The 20,248-nt window shown below is 41.9% G+C and overlaps 2 protein-coding genes across 5 annotated transcripts; both read left to right on the plus strand.

The window, feature by feature from the left end:
- The first annotated feature begins 1,470 nt into the window (after positions 1 to 1,470).
- On the plus strand, positions 1,471 to 14,031 carry LOC106579099 (E3 ubiquitin-protein ligase RNF144B). 4 transcript variants are annotated; one of them, XM_014158668.2, is made up of 9 exons: positions 1,471 to 1,489; positions 2,090 to 2,157; positions 5,881 to 6,188; positions 7,142 to 7,246; positions 7,872 to 7,932; positions 11,058 to 11,271; positions 12,091 to 12,235; positions 12,460 to 12,549; positions 12,796 to 14,031. In XM_014158668.2, the coding sequence occupies exons 3-9, from the start codon at positions 5,973 to 5,975 to the stop codon at positions 12,976 to 12,978; spliced, it is 1,014 nt and encodes a 337-aa protein (XP_014014143.2). In that variant the 5' UTR covers positions 1,471 to 1,489; positions 2,090 to 2,157; positions 5,881 to 5,972; the 3' UTR covers positions 12,979 to 14,031. The 4 variants fall into 4 exon arrangements, with proteins under 4 accessions (XP_014014143.2, XP_045557886.1, XP_045557884.1 ...); XM_045701928.1 differs by lacking the exon at positions 1,471 to 1,489 and adding an exon at positions 1,521 to 1,723; XM_045701930.1 differs by lacking the exons at positions 1,471 to 1,489; positions 2,090 to 2,157 and adding an exon at positions 1,490 to 1,723.
- A 1,557-nt stretch (positions 14,032 to 15,588) lies between these two features.
- On the plus strand, positions 15,589 to 20,210 carry LOC106579109 (xylose isomerase). The gene is made up of 10 exons (XM_045713234.1): positions 15,589 to 15,930; positions 16,091 to 16,161; positions 16,368 to 16,483; positions 16,593 to 16,618; positions 16,803 to 16,940; positions 18,798 to 18,907; positions 19,015 to 19,110; positions 19,197 to 19,324; positions 19,554 to 19,628; positions 19,755 to 20,210. The coding sequence occupies exons 1-10, from the start codon at positions 15,872 to 15,874 to the stop codon at positions 19,836 to 19,838; spliced, it is 903 nt and encodes a 300-aa protein (XP_045569190.1). The 5' UTR covers positions 15,589 to 15,871; the 3' UTR covers positions 19,839 to 20,210.
- Positions 20,211 to 20,248: the final 38 nt, after the last annotated feature.

Below are 20,248 nucleotides of genomic sequence, written 5' to 3' on the forward strand. Positions count from 1 at the left end.
CGTATCACAGGAAATATTCATGTATAATCAGTGCAATGAAAAATAGCAATTCTAATGTGTTTACTAGGGAGTAGGGTGGTCAGTGAGCTAATATCGCAAAGAAGGGCATCTACTGGAAGATGGGTAAAAAAACAGAAATTGAATATCCCTTTGAGCAGATGAAGTTATTAATTACACTTTGGATGGTGTTACAATACACCCAGTCATAACAAACAAACAAGCAACCTTCCTAACTTGTCAGAGAGGAAGGAAACTGCTCAGAGATTTTACTATGAGGCCAACGGTGACTTTAAAACAGTTACAGAGTTTAATGGCTGTGATAGGAGAAAACTGAGGATGGATAAACAATATTATAGTTACTCCCCGATAGTAACCTAAATTAAAGAGTGAAAAGAAGGAAGCCTGTGCAGAATACAAATATTCCAAAACATGCATCATGTTTGCAATAAGCCACTAAAGTAAACTGCAAAAAGTGTCAAACAAATTAACTTTATGCCCTGAATACAAAGCGTTATGTTTGAGGCAAATCCAACGTAACATACCCAGTGATGTGTTATGTTGGATTTGCCTCAAATTAGATCTGTACATGAATTAATAACCACAGCTGTACTTGGTGATATATTTTTTGAAAATCAAAGGTGAGCCATTTTGAAAAAATTATGAAGGTGTACCTTTGATAAGAGAGGTCAATGAAACCAACACAGTTGTATGTTGGTCTGTAACTCATATGGACAGTGAACTATTGAAAATTAGACCTATCACAGAAGATATTTATGTAATATCAGTAAATAAAAATTGCAATTCTAATATGTGTAGACTACTATGGACGAGGGTGGTCAGAGACATAACCTCAAGTGGTTTTAGATGTATATGTCATGTAGATAGGAAGCTACCGAATTGACATCTAAAGCTGTAATAAGAAAAATATTTCTAGAGAATCAAAGGGGAGGAATTACATTTTTATAAAAGATGTAGCTTTGATAAGAGAGGTGAAGGAACTCATCACTATTGTCTGTAGATCTGTAGCTCGTATGGATAGGAAGGTATTGAAAGTCAGACCTATCACAAGAAATATGCCTATAAAATCAGAACTAATTAATGTAGCATGTATGAGTGGGGTCAGTTACTTCACATGATGTGGTTTTACATCTCAATTTCACCTAGATATGAGGCTTTTAAAAAGTATCCTTGTAATTGGGTCAAATATAGTACCCTTAGTAATTAGAGGTAACTAATAAAATGCTTGGCCCTTTAGTGACTGGAGTCCCTATGCAGTGTGTGTAATCTTCATATAGGGCTAACCCTCCTGAATTGGAATGCAAAAACATATATTTTTTTTGCTCACATGCAATCACCGGTATTGCACTTTTACGATGGTCCCTAAACCATCCGGTATTGCACATGTATGATAGTCCTCAAACCATCCGAGCACCAGGAAACAGAATATTGCATCCTTCTCGGATCTGTGAAGGGAAGAGTTTGACTATCGGTAAAAACATAGTGTGTACCTTGCTCTCTACCGTCATTCAATTCTATATTTGTCACTCTCATCATCCTAGCATTTTCTGTCGGAGAGCTATTGACGAGCAAACCCCGATTATCGAAAGTAAAAATACATTTACTGTGATATTCTACCCGACCAGGAGATATCACAAGAGAAGCTTCTGTGGATTTGTAACAATAACATTCATTATTATGTAGTCAAAAAGGACGAACTCCTGAGGTGAGGGAAGATGCTTGTAGGTTTTTGCTTTTGCTTTTATTCTATGCAAGCCGCCAGGGGCAGGCTAGAGGACATTCCACCAATAGCCTACCGCTTCCTGGTCAAGCAAGCAGCAGGCAGGGCAGCAAAGCAGCAAGGACATCGTTGGCTGAACAATATTACACACACTCGTTATCTGGAAACACGGACTGACTGTGCATGTCAACACTGATTGCGTTGGTGACTGTAGGGCCAGGCAGGGAGGTGTGTTTAGTGCAGTTGGAAGGAAGAGGTATATGGGTGGTGCTTGTGAATATCGTGGCGACCGAGCGGAGGTGTTTTGTGTGTGACTGTGTCTCATCAGATGTGTCTGTGTCCTAATAAAAGCACTGCGGCTGTTAATCTGGACAGAAGCAGCTCGTAGGCTACACGCAGTAGGCGACCTGACCGAGGAGGTAGGTCTCTCTCTTCCCCCCCCCTCTCTCTGTCTTTTTTTTCTACTGTTTCCGTATTTATTGTGACATCTGTGTGGCATTTAAATGTCATTTTGAGTGTGTAAGGAATGGTTTAATGTGCGTATGTTGCAGAATTTCAATGTGGACCTATGTCAGTATAGCTACAACCTTGGAAGGGGAAAATGTGTCAGTCAGGCTCATCTTGTATTCTTCTGCTGTCTACTACATGCGAACAATGAGTATATTTCAGATTATTCCTCTATGAATTCTGGATGAAGAATAGACTTTATTAGGGGGATACCCTCATATGAAGAGGTTGTCACTCCCATTTACTGTAGTTTGTACTACAACATAAATACAGTGTTTGGTAGTAACACAGTAATAAAAAAATTATGGTTTGGTTTGTTTCTTTGATTCAATTAAACAGCATTTTCATAGGAATTGGAGTAGAAACAATTTGACATTTAGACTCGCATTAACGGCAGCAAGATGAATGTCTTTCTTTCTCTCGCTCTCTCTCACTCTCTCTCGTTTGCTCTCGCACACACACACACACACACACACACACACACACACACACACACACACACACACACACACACACACACACACACACACACACACACACACAGGATTGTAAGTCCGGCAGCATAGCCCCAGGCCCAGCTGCCGCCTTCCACAGAACACAGCCAGTCACTCTGTGTGTATGGCAACTATTCACCGAGCTGAGCTGGTTTTCCGTTTCTGCTTGTGTGTTGGACAATGAGGCTTTGATCCCTGGCAGGCATTCAACCTAGATTTTGATCCATGGAGAATGCCTACAGTATGGTTAGAAACAGAACTCACTATAATGTGAAAGCTGCTATTAGTCAACGCAAAGGCCATATGGTTAGTTAATAAAAGCTTGTCTACATCATGATGATGATGTAAACATGTTTGTTGTTGTTGTATGCTACAAGCTAGCGTTTGACTCCAGCTGACCCCCATACTCCTGATTGCTGTGTCAATGTCTGGATCCAAACACTCCAGTGATATTTATGATCCTTTCCTCCATTTGTATCACTTTGCAGGTTGCAATATTTCATCAAGATAATAAAAGTGTGAGGAGCTTTCCAGGCGGAGAGATAGAGGAAACTGATAAAGCACCATTGGTATTTAGCACCACAGGTCTGTTTGTTACTGCTACCTTCCTGTTATGGTTGTGCAGGACAGACAGACTAACAGACTGACAGACAGGCAGACTGACAGACTGACAGACTAACAGACTAACAGACTGACAGACAGGCAGACTGACAGATTGACTCTGACGAGCAGACAGACTGACAGAAGTAGGCAGCATTGTCAGATGTCTTCACCTTGCTCTTCAGTCTCCAGCACAATGCAGAAGGGCTTCACTCCTATGGGACAGAGAGAAAGAATGACAGTGCAGAAATAAAATGTGCACATTCAAGTGCAAGTATCAGTGTTTTGCACGTGTGCCATAAATCAATGTTAGATAGAGGAGCACAGTAAATTTAGGACAGTGATGTTGGCTCTATTGATTTGGCTGGTTTAAATTTGCCTGCCAATTTAAACAGCAACTGCACTTTGTGTGGAGAATGATAAACTGTAGATAGACAAATGCATAATCATCAGCTTTTTAGCCACTCATTCTGTAGTGCTAAATCTATTTTACTACTTAATTCTTTATTTTTCCTCATTGGATTTGAGGGCAGAGATATTGGCTCTGGGTTTGTACTCTTTCACAGGGCCCAACACCAGATGATCTGAGCTACAGTTAGACCTCTTAGTTAGACTTTGTCCTCTTCTCTAGCTTGGATTAGCCCAGAACATGTGAAATGGGTCAATCGGCTGCAGCACCCCGAGTTTCCTGCTCTTCAATGAATTCTGAAATTAATATTTTCCTTCTGGCGAAACCTGAAAGATACATTTTATTGGTGAAAGGGATAACACCTCTTCTCTTGTTCATCTATTGCAAAGACTGCAAAGATATTACCCATGATTTTGTGTTGTGCTGTAGAAGTGTTGCACCGTAGATACCAATGTAAAACAGCCATGTTACCAACGGCTACAAACACTAATACTGCTGAAAGAAGGGGGAGTAATGGCTCCTCTGTTCATTAACAGGGAGTGATAATCATATGTCTGGGGCCACATCCAAAATATGTCTCTGGTTAAAAGTAGTGCACTATTTGGGAAGCAACCTGGAAGTAGTCTCTAATCCTCTCAGCTGTTTCAAACACCAATAGAGGATGTGAGGACTGGTGAGGCTATCAGCTGTTTTAAACACCACTAGATGATGTGGGGACTGGTGAGGCTATCAGCTGTTTTAAACACCACTAGATGATGTGAGGACTGGCAGGGCTATCAGCTGTTTTAAACACCATTAGATGATGTGAGGACTGGCGAGGTTATCAGCTGTTTTAAACACCATTAGATGATGTGGGGACTGGCAGGGCTATCAGCTGTTTTAAACACCATTAGATGATGTGAGGACTGGCGAGGTTATCAGCTGTTTTAAACACCACTAGATGATGTGGGGACTGGCGAGGCTATCAGCTGTTTTAAACACCACTAGATGATGTGGGGACTGGCGAGGCTATCAGCTGTTTTAAACACCACTAGATGATGTGGGGACTGGCGAGGCTATCAGCTGTTTTAAACACCACTAGATGATGTGGGGACTGGCGAGGCTATCAGCTGTTTTAAACACCACTAGATGATGTGGGGACTGGCGAGGCTATCAGCTGTTTTAAACACCACTAGATGATGTGGGGACTGGTGAGGCTATCAGCTGTTTTAAACACCACTAGATGATGTGGGGACTGGCGAGGCTATCAGCTGTTTTAAACACCATTAGATGATGTGAGGACTGGCGAGGTTATCAGCTGTTTTAAACACCATTAGATGATGTGAGGACTGGTGAGGCTATCAGCTGTTTTAAACACCACTAGATGATGTGGGGACTGGCGAGGCTATCAGCTGTTTTAAACACCACTAGATGATGTGGGGACTGGCGAGGCTATCAGCTGTTTTAAACACCACTAGATGATGTGGGGACTGGCGAGGCTATCAGCTGTTTTAAACACCACTAGATGATGTGGGGACTGGCGAGGCTATCAGCTGTTTTAAACACCACTAGATGATGTGGGGACTGGCGAGGCTATCAGCTGTTTTAAACACCACTAGATGATGTGGGGACTGGCGAGGCTATCAGCTGTTTTAAACACCATTAGATGATGTGGGGACTGGTGAGGCTATCAGCTGTTTTAAACACCACTAGATGATGTGGGGACTGGCGAGGCTATCAGCTGTTTTAAACACCACTAGATGATGTGGGGACTGGTGAGGCTATCAGCTGTTTTAAACACCACTAGATGATGTGGGGACTGGTGAGGCTATCAGCTGTTTTAAACACCACTAGATGATGTGGGGACTGGTGAGGCTATCAGCTGTTTTAAACACCACTAGATGATGTGGGGACTGGCGAGGCTATCAGCTGTTTTAAACACCATTAGATGATGTGGGGACTGGCGAGGCTATCAGCTGTTTTAAACACCATTAGATGATGTGGGGACTGGTGAGGCTATCAGCTGTTTTAAACACCATTAGATGATGTGAGGACTGGTGAGGCTATCAGCTGTTTTAAACACCATTAGATGATGTGGGGACTGGCGATGATATTGGCTGACTGCTTGTCTTCTGTTCTCCACCATCCTCCAGATCATGGAGCACAGCCCTCCACACTTCCTTCAGCAGAAAGGCTAAGAGAAGCTTCCAGGCAGCGCTGACTGACTGACCACTCTGCTCCCCCCATGGCCAACAACAGCAGTCCAGCCCGGGGCCAGAGCCAGGGTCAGGGCTCCATAGCCAACAGCAGTCCATCACAGCCTCTGGGCCAGGCCGGGGCTGTAGTGGCCTCCTCCTCCACCCAGCCTGATGTGGTGGTCTACTGCAAGCTGTGCCTTAGTGAGCACCCCTCAGCAGCAACCAGCACGCTGCACACCTGTGACTGTGTCTTCTGCACCCCGGTAGGTAGACAACACAAACCTGCCATAACTTCTCTTCTCATATCTGATACTGAGCAGGGAAATGCCTGTATTTTCTATTCTCCCTCTGTTTTCATTCAACAAGACTCAGCATTCAAATAACAGGACATATCTATCTGCCGAATCAAAAATATATATTTAATCACTGCTTTCCTGAGAGCATTTAGTTTCTCTTTCACTTTTATATCTGGCAGGCAGTACTCTAGCTGACTTTCTATTGATTGGTGTTCAGTCAGCCTGTATCCATCTGCACTGAGGTGGAAATGATGTGCCTTGATACGGATAGTGAGATATCCTGGCGTGGAGTTGGTTGGCTGGTACTAATCTCTGTCTGACTTCTGGCATCACTCAGAGCAGCAGTCTGAGTTGCTAGGCCAAGGTCAAACATAGGGTGTATGGGGCCTGGAAAGTAGTGCACTATATAGGGAATACGATGCCATTTGGAACACAGCCATAGAGAGATACTGTCAACACAACACTGGTTACCACTTACCAGTACTATGCACTGATTGACAATAAACCCCATACCTTCTGCATTCTGCTGTTGCTACAGTAGCTGGGTGAGGCTTGGCGTGACTCTTCTGACAAACTAAACAGCAGGTTTTTGCATGAATAGACACGCAGGACTGCATTTTCTGGCTGCTTTGTCTTTAGCAAAGTTCAAGTGCTAGTTACTGTATATCTCAGATACTGTCAACATCAACATCAACCCAGGGCCACTTTTAGTAGGTAAACGTTGTAGAATGTTGTAGATAACAATGTAATGATCAGAGCTGACGTGATTCCTTACTCTACATGGCTACAGAGAGGCATGTTTGTTCGGAACATTTCACAACGTTGTGCGCTGCTGAACATAACCCTGCTCTCTGGTTTTGTCCATAGACATACATATTATTCACATCTGTGTTTACGTCATTGGTTGTCTGTCCCCTCAGTGTCTGCAGCAGTATGTTCAGCTGGCCATCCGGGAGGGTGGGGGCAGCCCGGTCACATGTCCAGACATGGCTTGTCAGAGGACAGGAGTCCTACTCCACTCAGAGGTACTAGGCTTATACTGGATGTTCTACTGTGCCTGCAACTCAAATGACACCCTATTCCCTTTATAGTGCACTACTTTTGACCAGGGCCCATAGGGAATTATATAGGGAATAGGGTGCCATTTTGGACACATTCAAAGAACCACTGGTACACATCAATGTTTAGACCATTTGACTATTACACTGCTACATTGCTATTACACTCATATGTATTTGCCTGTTACCACGGTTGGGTACCGTTGGGTAAGATGAATTTGCCAACCCTTTCTACATCTTACATCATGTCACTACACCTTGAACTTCCTAATGTCATTGTCAGGTGTAAATGGTAAATAGCCTACAGCACAGGCCAATGTAGTGTTGAGATCAGGTCAGGGAGTTTGGTAATCAACTCTCTTCTCTTGAAATTATTATCCTTGCATTAAATTCTGCATTTCTATAGAATGCAATACATTTCATTTCTGTGGAATGCTTCACATTGAAGCCTGGTCTCAGATCTGTTTGTGACAATGACCATAGAAGTTGGCTATACAGCACAAACTGATCTGGGACCAGGCTGGTCCTCCTTTGATTTTAAGACATAATCACAGACGTGATCAATTCTGTTTTTTTTTGTGTTGTTTTGCAGATAGCCTGTTTTGCCTCTGCGGATCAGGTTGAGCTGTACCAGCGGCTGGAGTTTGAACGAGGTACGGTACCGTTCATTAGCATTAGCATGCTGGGTAGGTGACTGGTGACTGCTCTCATGGCAACCAGGCTATTTCAGGTCTCCCTCTAGTCCTTATCTTGACTCCCTCCCACCCCGTCCCAGTCCAGCTGAAAGGTTCTTGTAACTTTAGTAGCTAGTAGACGGTTCATCAAGCTACCAGAATACCATAAGGCGATTTATAAATAGCAGTTTAAGAATTACTGGAAATTATGCAGTTGTTATTGCTCTGTCTGTCCTCAGTTTTTGTTGGTGAAGAAATATGGTTTGTTGTTGTTGGCTTTAGTTTAGAGACAAAAGTAATATCTAAGAGCTTGAAGAGAAGAAAACAGTGTAGAAAAGGTCCCGGCTGGTTTGACATTTACAAATTGGAATCGGAGGTTGGTTGGTTTGCCTTGAGGCAACAACAAACTGAAACCAATAGTAGTCACCGTTCAGTCATAAATCAAATACCATAAAAATTGGATCTAGGAACAGTCGAACAAAGTTCACAAAATATGTTCTCATGGTGCTACCCTGATAAAGGATAACATGGAATGTGCCTTTGTTACGAAAGCAGTTAGAAACCCCACTGAAAACCCTGCCCTGGCACATCTAGGATAAGCAGACTTACAGTGCCTTCAGAAAGTATTCACACCCCTTGACTTTTTACAAGGTGGGATTAAAATGGATTTAATTGTAATTTTTGTCAACGATCTACACAAAATACTCTGTAATGTCAAAGTGGAAGAAACATTCTAACATTTGTAAAAAATAAAATAAAAAACACTAATATATCCTGATTTCATAAGTATTTAACCCCCTGAGTAAATACGTTAGAATCACCTTTGGCAGCGATTACACCTGTGAGTCTTTCTGGGTAGGTCTCTAAGAGCTTTGCACACCTGGATTGTACAATATTTGCACATTATTATTAAAAAAATTCTTAAATCTCTGTCAAGTTGGTTGTTGATCATAGCTAGACAACCATTTTCAAGTCTTGTGATAGATTGTCAAGACGATTTAAGTCAAAACTGTAAATAGGCCATTCAGGAACATCCAATGTTGTGTATGTTTGGCCTTGTGTTTTAGGTTATTGTCCTGCTGAAAGATGAATTTGTCTCTCAGTGTCTGTTGGAAAGCAGACTGAACCAGGTTTTTCTCTAAGATTTTGCCCGTGCTTAGCTCTATTCCGTTTATTGTTATCCTAAAAAACTCCCTAGTCCTTGCCGATGACAAGAATACCCATAACATGATGCAGCCACCACTATACTTGAAAATATGAAGAGTGGTATTCAGTGATGTGTTGTGTTGGATTTGCCCCAAACATAACACTTTGTATTCAGGACATAAAGTTAATTTCTTTGCCACATTTAGTACCTTATTGCGAACAGGATGCATGTTTTGGAATATTTGTATTCTATACAGGCTACAATGTTGTTGATGCATCTTCAGTTTTCTCCTATCACAGCCATTAAACTGTAACTGTTTTAAAGTTACCATTGGCCTCATGGTGAAATACCTGAGCGGTTTCCTTCCTCTCCAGCAACTGAGTTAGGAAGGAGCCTGTATCTTTGTAGATCTGGGTGTATTGATACACCATCAAAAGTGTAATTAATAACTTCACCATGCCCCTAGTGATATTCAATGTCAGATTTTTTTTAAACACATTGTTTTACCAATTCACTGCTCGACTGAGGGACCTTACAGATAATTGTATGTGTTGGATACAGAGATGAGGTAGTCATTCAAAAATCATGTTAAACACTATTATTGCACACAGAGTGAGTCCATGCAACTTATTATGACTTGTTAAGCACATTTTTACTCCTGAACTCATTTAGGCTTGCCATAACAAATGGGTTGAATACTTATTGATGCAAGACATTTCAGCTTTTCATTTTTTATTAATTTGTACAATTTTTGGTATTTTTTTATATTATACTTTGGGGTGTGGAGGCCAGTGACACAAAATCTAAATTTAACAAATTTTAAATGCAGGCAGTAACACAACAAAAGGTAGAAAAAGTCAAGGGGTGTTAATACTTTCTGAAGGCACCCGTATCTAGGATCCTCTACCCTCTATATCTAATACCTTGCTTTGGTTATCATTCTGTTAGATTCTTATTTTTCAGAGTAAATAACTCACGGACACTAGAGAAGCTTTAACCAAGTTTAATTCTTCCCAAAGGTTCTGTACAGCTGTAATCAGACAACCCAACATTTGTCCCATCCAGATATTTATATCCCACTTAAGACACTCCTCCTTCTCTCCAATCCTTACATTTTATGGCTCTACAGGAAGCTAATAAAGAGGGTAACAGGATACCAAACCTTTATTACTCCCTGATGAAAATCTGTCCTCACCTCTTGAACTCTACCCCTCCTTCATCTAATACACAGATGTCCATCTGTCTTTCCTGTATCAACACGTCGCTCTCCTCTCCTCCATCAAACACATTCCAAAGCCTTCTGGCTTTCTACAGAGAACCCTTAACTTTCTCCTTTGATTCTATGCTTCTTCTCTATCATTTATTTAATATCTCAATGTTCAAAATGTCGAATCCAACAATTCTATAGACATACATACAGGTAACTGTCAAAATCAAATAAAGCGTCTAAATAGGACGTTGGGCCACCACGAGCTGCCAGAACATGGCATAGATTCCACAAGTGTCTGGAACTATTGGAGGGATGCGACACCATTCTTCCACATTCTTCCACTTACCATAAATTCCATAATTTTGTGTTTTGTTGATGGTAGAGGAAAACACTGTCTAAGGAGCTACTCCAGAATCTCTCATAAGTGTTCAGTTGGGTTGAGATCTGGTAACTGTGACACACACACAGACAGATACTCACAAACCCCCTATGCTCCTTTGAGACCCCTCTTTCAAAGTCTCTGAGATCTCTTTGAGCCATGGTAGCCAAAATAATGGGCAACTAGGCATGATGGAATGTTAAGAGCTTAATTACTTAATTAACTCAGGAACCACACCTGTGTGGAAGAACCTGCTTTCAATATACTTTATATCCCTCATTTACTAGTGTTTCCTTTATTTTGTCAGTTACCTGTATATGTACACCTGTATATGTGTTTATGTACATCATTGGTTTGTTATGTTTCAGGGGTGCAGCTGGATCCTAGTAGAGCATGGTGTCCGGTGTTGGAGTGCCAGGCTGTCTGCAGCGTCGGGCCCAGCTCAGAGGGCCATCCTACGTCCGTGCCCTGTCCAGCCTGCCACACCGTCTTCTGCTCTGGCTGTAGAGGGCCCTGGCAGGACGGGCACACTTGCCCCGAGCACCAGCCTATGACATCATCATCATCTGCCTCAGAGAGCAGGTCAGTCAGTCACAGTCAGAGCACCTTGGTGGAAAAATATTGTCACAAAAAAACTGATGAATGCTGATTGAAGCAGTAGTTGGCAGTTGTCTTGGCCTTTTGGCCATTTCTGGTGTGCCACAGACAGTGTGCTCAGTGTGTTCCTCAGAAATTCCGTCGGTGTCTCTCTCTCTATGCTGCATACAGTACTCCACCCCTTCCACCCTTCAATGTGTGTGTGTTTGTTATTGGAAGGTGTGGAGTAAAGCTTAATGGAATGCCATTGTGTCCCTGCCAAAGGGGAGGAGTAGGGGAGTCAGTCAGTGAATCCATTTCCATTGCTTTGACAACGCGAAGTACCTCATGTACTGGAGAAAATGTCCTTGAGTCGATGGATTTAATGTACTAAAGTATAACAACATCAGACAAGACCAGAAAGTGTTCTAAAATCTTAGATTTGAGCCCCAAAGTATGAGAGACAGAATGCCAGTTTGATGTTGTTGTGGGGGATTAACACTATTGGTCCATTTAGTAATACAATGCCGTTAATTCAATCCCTCCTTACCATGGTATTCAGTCAACTGGTTCCCTCGTAGTTTCTTCTCCCAAAATAAATTAACTTAAGCCGCCAATTAACATTAGTGCTAAATAAAGATGCCAGTCTGTGCCTCAGCTCCCATGGTTTAACCTGCTAACACCATATCATTATATTTACACTATAATGTATAGACATTATTAACATTTTTATTCTAATTCTCTATCTGAACCCACTCTCCCTCACCTCCCCACCTCTCCCCCTACCTCTCCCCCCATCTCCACCCCTCATCCACCTGTCCCCAGGGGCCGGTCATGCAGTGACTCTGATCTGCCCATCAAGCAGTGCCCCATGTGTGGTGTGTACATCGAGAGGAACCAAGGCTGTGCCCAGATGCTGTGTAAGAGCTGCAAACACACCTTCTGCTGGTACTGTCTGCAGAACCTGGATGTAAGTCCACATACAGTTATAAATGCTTCAATAAGTCTGAACCTACATGTTGTATGTTAATGGTGATACTGTATTCCTCTATGTTAAGGTGATATATTTCTGAGGCACTATGATAACTGTTGTTATATGTTTAGGGTGATATATTCCTGAGGCACTATGATAACTGTTATATGTTAAGGTGATATATTTCTGAGGCACTATGATAACTGTTGTTATATGTTTAGGGTGATATATTCCTGAGGCACTATGATAAGGGGCCATGCAGGAACAAGCTGGGCCACTCCCGAGCCTCCGTCATGTGGAACAGAACACAGGTGAGGTGACTCTTCTCATTTTACACCCCAGTAAACCAGGAAATCTGTGTTTTGCTATATCAACTTTTCTTGTATGCCTGAAACAACAGTAATTGGCCTGACATTTTATGTGACATTCACATTTATTGGCCTCCTGCTAAACACCCGTGTGTGTGTGTGTGTGTTTGTGTTTGTGTGTGTGCGTTTGTTTGTGTTTGTGTGTGTGCGTTTGTGCATGCGTGTGTGTGAACCCTGTCCTCTTGGCAGGTGTTGGGCATCCTGGTTGGCGTCAGTGTCATCGTGCTGGTGGCCTCGCCTCTCCTCCTGCTGGCTTCGCCCTGCATCCTGTGCTGCCTGTGCAAGCCTTGCCGAGGCAAAAAGAAGAGGAGGAAGAAGAAAGAGCTCACACAGACAGACATACAGCCAGAACTCAGTCCCACCAAGTCATGAAGAGAGACTGCTCCTTCTTCTCACCACGGTCTGGGAATGGATCCATTCAGTCACTTCAGGAACTGATTTTAATTCATGAATGAAAACACTTCATTGAAAAGAATGGGGTAATTTTCAACTCATTGAATTTTAAATAATGTTATTGAATTGACAGAATTGAAAACTGACTAGTACCCTGATTCCCACCATCTCACACACACATACAGTACAGGACCACTGTCTACCACCCTCATGTGCCAAACGTCACGATGCCAAACCAGTCTTGTTACAGTAGGTGCACAAGTGCCTCCATCCTACAGTGCCTGGTATTTGGTGGTATTTGTTTTGCCTTCCATTATATTATGCAAAAATGTGTGTTGTTTATGAAAAGGATGACTGTATGTAACATAGGAAAAAATCCTTAATCAATGCAAACATTGTTTCATAATTTGCTGTGGAAACTGCATTGTGCACTGTATTGGGTACTGGGAGAAAAATGTGTACATCCCAAATGGCACCCTATTCGCTACATAGTATACTACTTTTGACCAGTCCCTAACCACTAGGCAGCATAGCACTAGGCAGCATAGCCTAGTGGTTAGAGCGTTGTATTAGTAATCGAAAGGTTGCAAGTTCGAATCCCCGAGCTGACAAGGTACAAATCTGTCGTTTTGCCCCTGAACAAGGCAGTTAACCCACTGTTCCTAGGCCGGCATTGAAAATAAGAATTTGTTCTTAACTGACTTGTCTAGTTAAATAAAGGAAAAATTAAATAAAAAGGTGTGCACTATAATGGAAATATGGTGCCATTTTGGAAGTTACCAATGATATAGGGCTTCAAAGGTGCACATAGAAATATTTTCTGCTGCTGACAGATAGTTTCCACCTGGAATTCCAGACCAAATTTCTGTTGGATTCTATATACTACTACTACTATAATGTATGTAAATATGTATTTATGGAATTGTGTATATGGTGTACTGTCTTGTTTCTACTTTTTTCGTTGATGTTTCTGCATCAGATATTTTGTAAAAGATCCATTGTAATTGAAATAAACATCAGATATTGAACATGCATGCCCAGGCTGCATAATAGTATGGCCTACTTAAATGTTTGTTTGCACATTGTTATATAATCTTGTTTACCCTGATTTATAACATGACCTTTCGAGATTCACCCAGTTATAGGCCTGGTTGTCTTCATAATCTTGCTACTGAAGACTAGAACTATAGTAAATTGGGCCCTAAAGAAGTCGTACAATGTGAATGACTGCAATAATGTTGCAATGTATAGATTAGCCTATCAGATCCAAAGTCTACCACGGAACTTGGGAATGACAGTTAGTGTTGACCAAAGAAGACCGTGATAAAGCTGACTAGTTTGTAGGTTTTGAAAGGCGGTTTGATGCTGTCAAACGAGACCAAAAAATGACTATTTTGATAAAAATCTAAAACGGTTAGTGTTCTGCTGGATACCAGAGACACCTTGTGGTAGATGTGAAGATTGCGTTTCTTATTTTCGATCAAGACGAAGTGGAACTTCAAGGGGAAAACTCACAGATGATCTGAAGTTCTTAAAAGTATTTGACATGGCTACAGAAACAGAATTCTTTACTGGTAATCATTCTTTGCGTCAATTATAGCACACTTCTTCCTCAATATAGGTTTTATATAGGCTTTAAGTCAGTGGCAACTGACCGCTAAGAACCCTGCAAACAAGAGCTGAGATTGGAAGTTTCATGCATTCACAAAACAATAACTGAAATAGTTTTTCGTCGTGCACTGCAGTTAGATGCTTTATAAATGTGAAGTTTCTTCAATATTAGCAGGGAACCCCGATTTTCCAAGGCAATGTTTTATTTTTGCTTGATTTGGACTGAAATAGGTGCCGGTGTTGTGCCTAAAATCTCCCCCTTCCCAGAATTCTCCCCCCATTTCGCGTGAACGCGCACACACTCAATTCTTCATTGCTGCGACTTGCTTGCTTGTTTGGGTTTCTGCTCTTCACTCTGTTGTCAGGTTAGCCTAAATTTCACTGATTTTAGTAGCAGAAAGCATTTTTTTATTTGTATCCTTCAAGGAAGCTGTCAATGATCACGTTAGGCTGTGTTTCATTTAAATATTTTATGTCGGTTTGATCGCGGGGGAGGCACTAGTAATGTCTACAGTTTTCGGTTTGGCTATTTGTTTCAAGTGTATTAGTCTATAAATAAATCTCTGCCAAAATTCGTCATCTCCCATTATTTGACAGTAGTTGTTGTGAAATGTTTATTGCTTGCCTATATTTTACTCCCTACTCTATGTTTAATATAACACATACATTAATTGTTCATTTCGATTGCCTATCCTGACGAAGTTTGTTCTCTAGAAAGTATTTGACTCTAACCACATAATTAAGGAAATTAGAAGGGGAGGGAGAATTTCGGCAGGCAAGAAAATAGCCTTGCCGAACCACCCTTCTAATTTCCTTAATTTTGTGGCTAGAGTCAAATACTTTCTGTGGATGGAGTAAAATATAGGCAAGCAATAAACATTTCAGAACAACTACTAGTCGAATAAGACATGGGAGAGATGATGAATTTTGGCAAAGATATTTATTTATAGACTAATACACTTGAAACAAATAGCCTAACCGAAAACTGCAGACATTACTAGTGCCTCCCCCGCGATCAAACCAACATAAAAAATAAAATAAAACGCAGCCTAACGTGATCAGAAATCTCTACTAGCAAGGAAGTCGCAGCAATGTAGAATTGAGCGTGTGCGCGTTCACGCGATGGGGGGGAATTCTGGCAGGGGGAGAGATTTTCGGCACAACACCTGTACTCAGCTCCGGTGAGATCCTTCCCAAATCTTCGAGTTAGTTCTGGGTTAACCGAGATTAATGTATCGCACCGGTATTCCGAAGATTCAAAATGTACTCAACGCTGGAGCTCGAGAAGTCTTGTGTTTCCAACACTACAATGCAGAACAAGTAGGTGTGGCAAACTTGAAAGAAGAGCTGTGTGTGTCAGGTGTCATGGAAGTGTCTGTTGTCTTCCTGTTGCACAGTGAGACTCTACCTCCTTTACACACCTGAATGATCCCACCGGAGGTTTTCCCAGCAGGCTTCATGTAACTGTTTACCTGTGCAGGTGCTGCTGGGCAGACATGGAGGACTGGCTGAGATTCTCAGTCTGTTACTGGCACGCCTTCTGTGGGACTGGTAATGAATGTTCACTAACACACATTGATTGCTTCAGGTCACTCTCATGTATGTATACTGTACATAGACTACAGAAACATTTGTACATTTAATCCAATAAAGCTTTGTCTCTTTCATCAAGAAAACAACCCCGATCTCTCATCATGGGTCTGTCACGATGACTTCATGTGATGTATTTGGTTTTCCTCCATTCGACCCACTACCAGGTGCTGACCCTTTTGGGATCCAGACACTACACAGACCCTGGAATGAGGGTGCTACCCCCATGGAATGTGCCAAGAAGAGACTCCATGCAGCCTTTGAGTTCTTCACCAAACTTGGTGTGAGTGAACTTCCACCCAAATACTGTACCTTTAAAACTTTGTATTTTAGAATGTACAGCTTTAAAAATATATAGAAATCATATTGATTCATGTGTATGTTCTTTTCAGGTGAAGTACTACACCTTTCATGACAGGTAATTGTCACATTGTTCCTACAGTGTCAAATCAATTCATCTTCTTGGTAGTCGGTAGAGACATGGATAGAGTGGCCATTTATGCCTTAAAGAAGTTGCACCCAGCCAAGATGCTTGTTCTCTCACCCATGGTCATTGTATACTAACTGATCTATGTTACCCTCCTATCCATCCCGTTGTATAGGGACATGTCCCCTGAGGGAAGCACTCTGGAGGAGTCAAACAGCAACCTGGATGAGATGACAGACCTGGCCCTGCAGCTGCAGAATAGGACTGGGGTGAAGGTGCTGTGGGTCACCTGCAATCTGTTCGCTCACTCAAGGTCAGCTTTCCTCATCAACCTTGGTCATTTTTACACTCCAAAGGTTATTTTTACACTTCAAAGTGGAAGAGATGATAATCTGTTGTAGGATGTATAATAGAGGATACAGTGAGGGAAAAAAATATTTGATCCCCTGCTGATTTTGTACGTTTGCCCACTGACAAAGAAATGATCAGTCTATAATTTTAATGGTAGGTTTATTTGAACAGTGAGAGACAGTATAACAACAACAAAAAAATCCAGAAAAACGCATGGCAAAAATGTTATAAAATTATTTGCATTTTAATGAGGGAAATAAGTATTTGACCCCTCTGCAAAACACGACTTGTACTTAGTGGCAAAACCCTTGTTGGCAATCACAGAGGTCAGACGTTTCTTGTAGTTGACCACCAGGTTTGCACACATCTCAGGAGGGATTTTGTCCCACTCCTCTTTGCAGATCTTTTCGAAGTCATTAAGGTTTCGAGGCTGACGTTTGGCAACTCGAACCTTCAGCTCCCTCCACAGATTTCCTATGGGATTAAGGTCTGGAGGCTGGCTAGGCCACTCCAGGACCTTAATGTGCTTCTTCTTGAGCCACTACTTTGTTGCCTTGGCCGTGTGTTTTGGGTCATTGTCATGCTGGAATACCCATCCACGACCCATTTTCAATGCCCTGGCTGAGGGAAGGAGGTTCTCACACAAGATTTGACGACACATGGCCCCGTCCATCGTCCCTTTGATGCGGTGAAGTTGTCCTGTCCCCTTAGCAGAAAAACACCCCCAAAACATAATGTTTCCACCTCCATGTTTGACGGTGGGGATGGTGTTCTTGGGGTCATAGGCAGCATTCCTCCTCCTCCAAACACAGCGAGTTGAGTTGATGCCAAAGAGCTCCATTTTGGTCTCATCTGACCACAACACTTTCACCCAGTTGTCCTCTGAATCATTCAGATGTTCATTGGCAAACTTCAGACGGGCATGTATATGTGCCTTCTTGAGCAGGGGGACCTTGCGGGCGCTGCAGGATTTCAGTCCTTCACGGCGTAGTGTGTTACCAATTGTTTTCTTGGTGACTATGGTCCCAGCTGCCTTGAGATCATTGACAAGATCCTCCCGTGTAGTTCTGGCCTGATTCCTCACTGTTCTCATGATCATTGCAACTCCACAAGGTGAGATCTTGCATGGAGCCGCAGGCCGAGGGAGATTGACAGTTCTTTTGTGTTTCTTCCATTTGCGAATAATCGTACCAACTGTTGTCACCTTCTCACCAAGCTGCTTGGCGATGGTCTTGTAGCCCATTCCAGCCTTGTGTAGGTCTACAATCTTGTCCCTGACATCCTTGGAGAGCTCTTTGGTCTTGGCCATGGTGGAGAGTTTGGATTCTGATTGATTGCTTCTGTGGACAGGTGTCTTTTATACAGGTAACAAGCTGAGATTAGGAGCACTCCCTTTAAGACTGTGCTCCTAATCTCAGCTCGTTACCTGTATGAAAGACACCTGGGAGCCAGAAATCTTTCTGATTGAGAGGGGGTCAAATACTTATTTCCCTCATTAAAATGCAAATAATTGTATAAAATTTTTGACGTGTTTTTCTGGATTTTTGTTGTTGTTATTCTGTCTCTCACTGTTTAAATAAACCTACCATTAAAATTATAGACTGATAATTTCTTTGTCAGTGAGCAAACGTACAAAATCAGCAGGGGATCAAATACTTTTTTCCCTCACTGTATATGGTATATTATTGGCTATATGCATTGTTTTTCCACAATATTTATGTCTAATTGTCCAGATTTTGCGATGAAGCCATCTCTTTGCCATTCGTCTTGGAGCCTACATTTATTTTTAATGAATTTTTATTTATTGCCAATACCATAGGTACATGAATGGAGCAGCGACCAACCCTGATTGCCATGGTTTGGCCTATGCTGGGGCCCAGGTGAAGAATGGATTGGATGTAGCCAAGAAGCTGGGAGCAGAGAACTTTGGTGAGATGAGAGAAGAAATAATATCTCATAATTAACCACCATGATTTCACTGACCCTGTCTTTGCCACCACCTAACCTGGTGCATGTATTTTTGTCTCCTTGTGCAGTCTTCTGGGGCGGCAGGGAGGGTTTTCACTCAATACACAACACTGATGTTGGCGCTGAACTGAAACATATGGCAAACTTTTTCAAAATGGCTGTCAGTAAGTAGCTAGCACTGCGGTGTGTGTAATACATTGTTACCATAATAATGTGCCAACTTTTAACTGTCTGAACTTCGATGCTAAGGTACGTAGGGAGTCCACGGACCTGGAGGACCTGTTCATAGCCCACATCGGAGCCATGGACGCCTTCGCACGCGGCCTGAGGAACGCGGTCAGGATCATAGAGGAAGGAGTTATCACCAGCATGGGCAAGGTAATGAGGCATACTTTTCATTCATTAATTCGTTCACGTATTCACTTAATCACTGGGATGGTCAAGGTACTAAGACCATATATATTCATGCACTTAACCTTATTTTACCAGGTATGTTGGCATTGCAAGGAGACAAAATGTACTATCTGTGCTAAATAATTTTTATGTATTAGCTAGCTATGCTCAAACTATATAAGCTTTCCCACACAACATCACTGTCTTCTGACAGAGGCGCTACATGAGCTTCAGCCATGGGATTGGTCAGAAAGTAGAGGATGGCAGCGCCTCATTAGAGGAGCTGGAGGTGAGGTCACTAGTGGAATAACAATGTAGTACCATCTCTACAGCACTCATGTGTTTGTTACAACCATGTTGTTTCAATGTCTACCAAATCAGTATATTAATGGCAGTTTTTGTTGTTTATTCTCAGGACTTTGTCAAGCAAAATGGGGAGCCCAAAGTCACATCAGGCAAACAGGAGAAATATGAAACAGTCTTTAACCACTACCTGTGAAGACGTGGTGAAGACTTGTTTGACCATGAAACCCCTTGTCCTGAGTGGTATAGTGTCCATCCAGACCTTTCATAATCGTATTCTTACACAGTGTTATAGTTTCACGTGACTAACTATTATTACAGTTATAGTATAAATAATTAATCAGTGGTTGAGTCTTGTGAATGTGACTATTTTAATGCACACTCCTGTAATGTTGACATATGATTAGATTGTGAGGCCATCAATGGTAAAGACCAGAAATATGGATTTAATGGAGTATAAATTACATGGCATTTCAAATACTCAATTAATGAAGGAATTCATTAATTGATCACTGATTGATTGGTAGAGTTTTTCATAATGGAGTTGAATAAAAAGAAGCAAACCTTATTGTGTCAGTGCTTTGCATTACTATTATAGTTATTCAA

Source organism: Salmo salar, chromosome ssa02, assembly GCF_905237065.1.
Source record: "Salmo salar chromosome ssa02, Ssal_v3.1, whole genome shotgun sequence".
Classification (NCBI taxonomy): domain Eukaryota; kingdom Metazoa; phylum Chordata; class Actinopteri; order Salmoniformes; family Salmonidae; genus Salmo; species Salmo salar.

What these genes read in the sequence shown, in the direction of transcription:
- LOC106579099 (XM_014158668.2), top strand. Translation starts at nt 5,973, where the DNA reads ATGGCCAACAACAGCAGTCCAGCCCGGGGCCAGAGCCAGGGTCAGGGC. An exon ending in ACTGTGTCTTCTGCACCCCG is followed by an intron (nt 6,189 to 7,141) that starts GTAGGTAGACAA and finishes CTGTCCCCTCAG; the next exon opens with TGTCTGCAGCAGTATGTTCA. An exon ending in GAGTCCTACTCCACTCAGAG is followed by an intron (nt 7,247 to 7,871) that starts GTACTAGGCTTA and finishes GTTGTTTTGCAG; the next exon opens with ATAGCCTGTTTTGCCTCTGC.
- LOC106579109 (XM_045713234.1), top strand. Translation starts at nt 15,872, where the DNA reads ATGTACTCAACGCTGGAGCTCGAGAAGTCTTGTGTTTCCAACACTACA. An exon ending in AATCTGTTCGCTCACTCAAG is followed by an intron (nt 16,941 to 18,797) that starts GTCAGCTTTCCT and finishes CCAATACCATAG; the next exon opens with GTACATGAATGGAGCAGCGA. An exon ending in CTTTTTCAAAATGGCTGTCA is followed by an intron (nt 19,111 to 19,196) that starts GTAAGTAGCTAG and finishes TCGATGCTAAGG; the next exon opens with TACGTAGGGAGTCCACGGAC.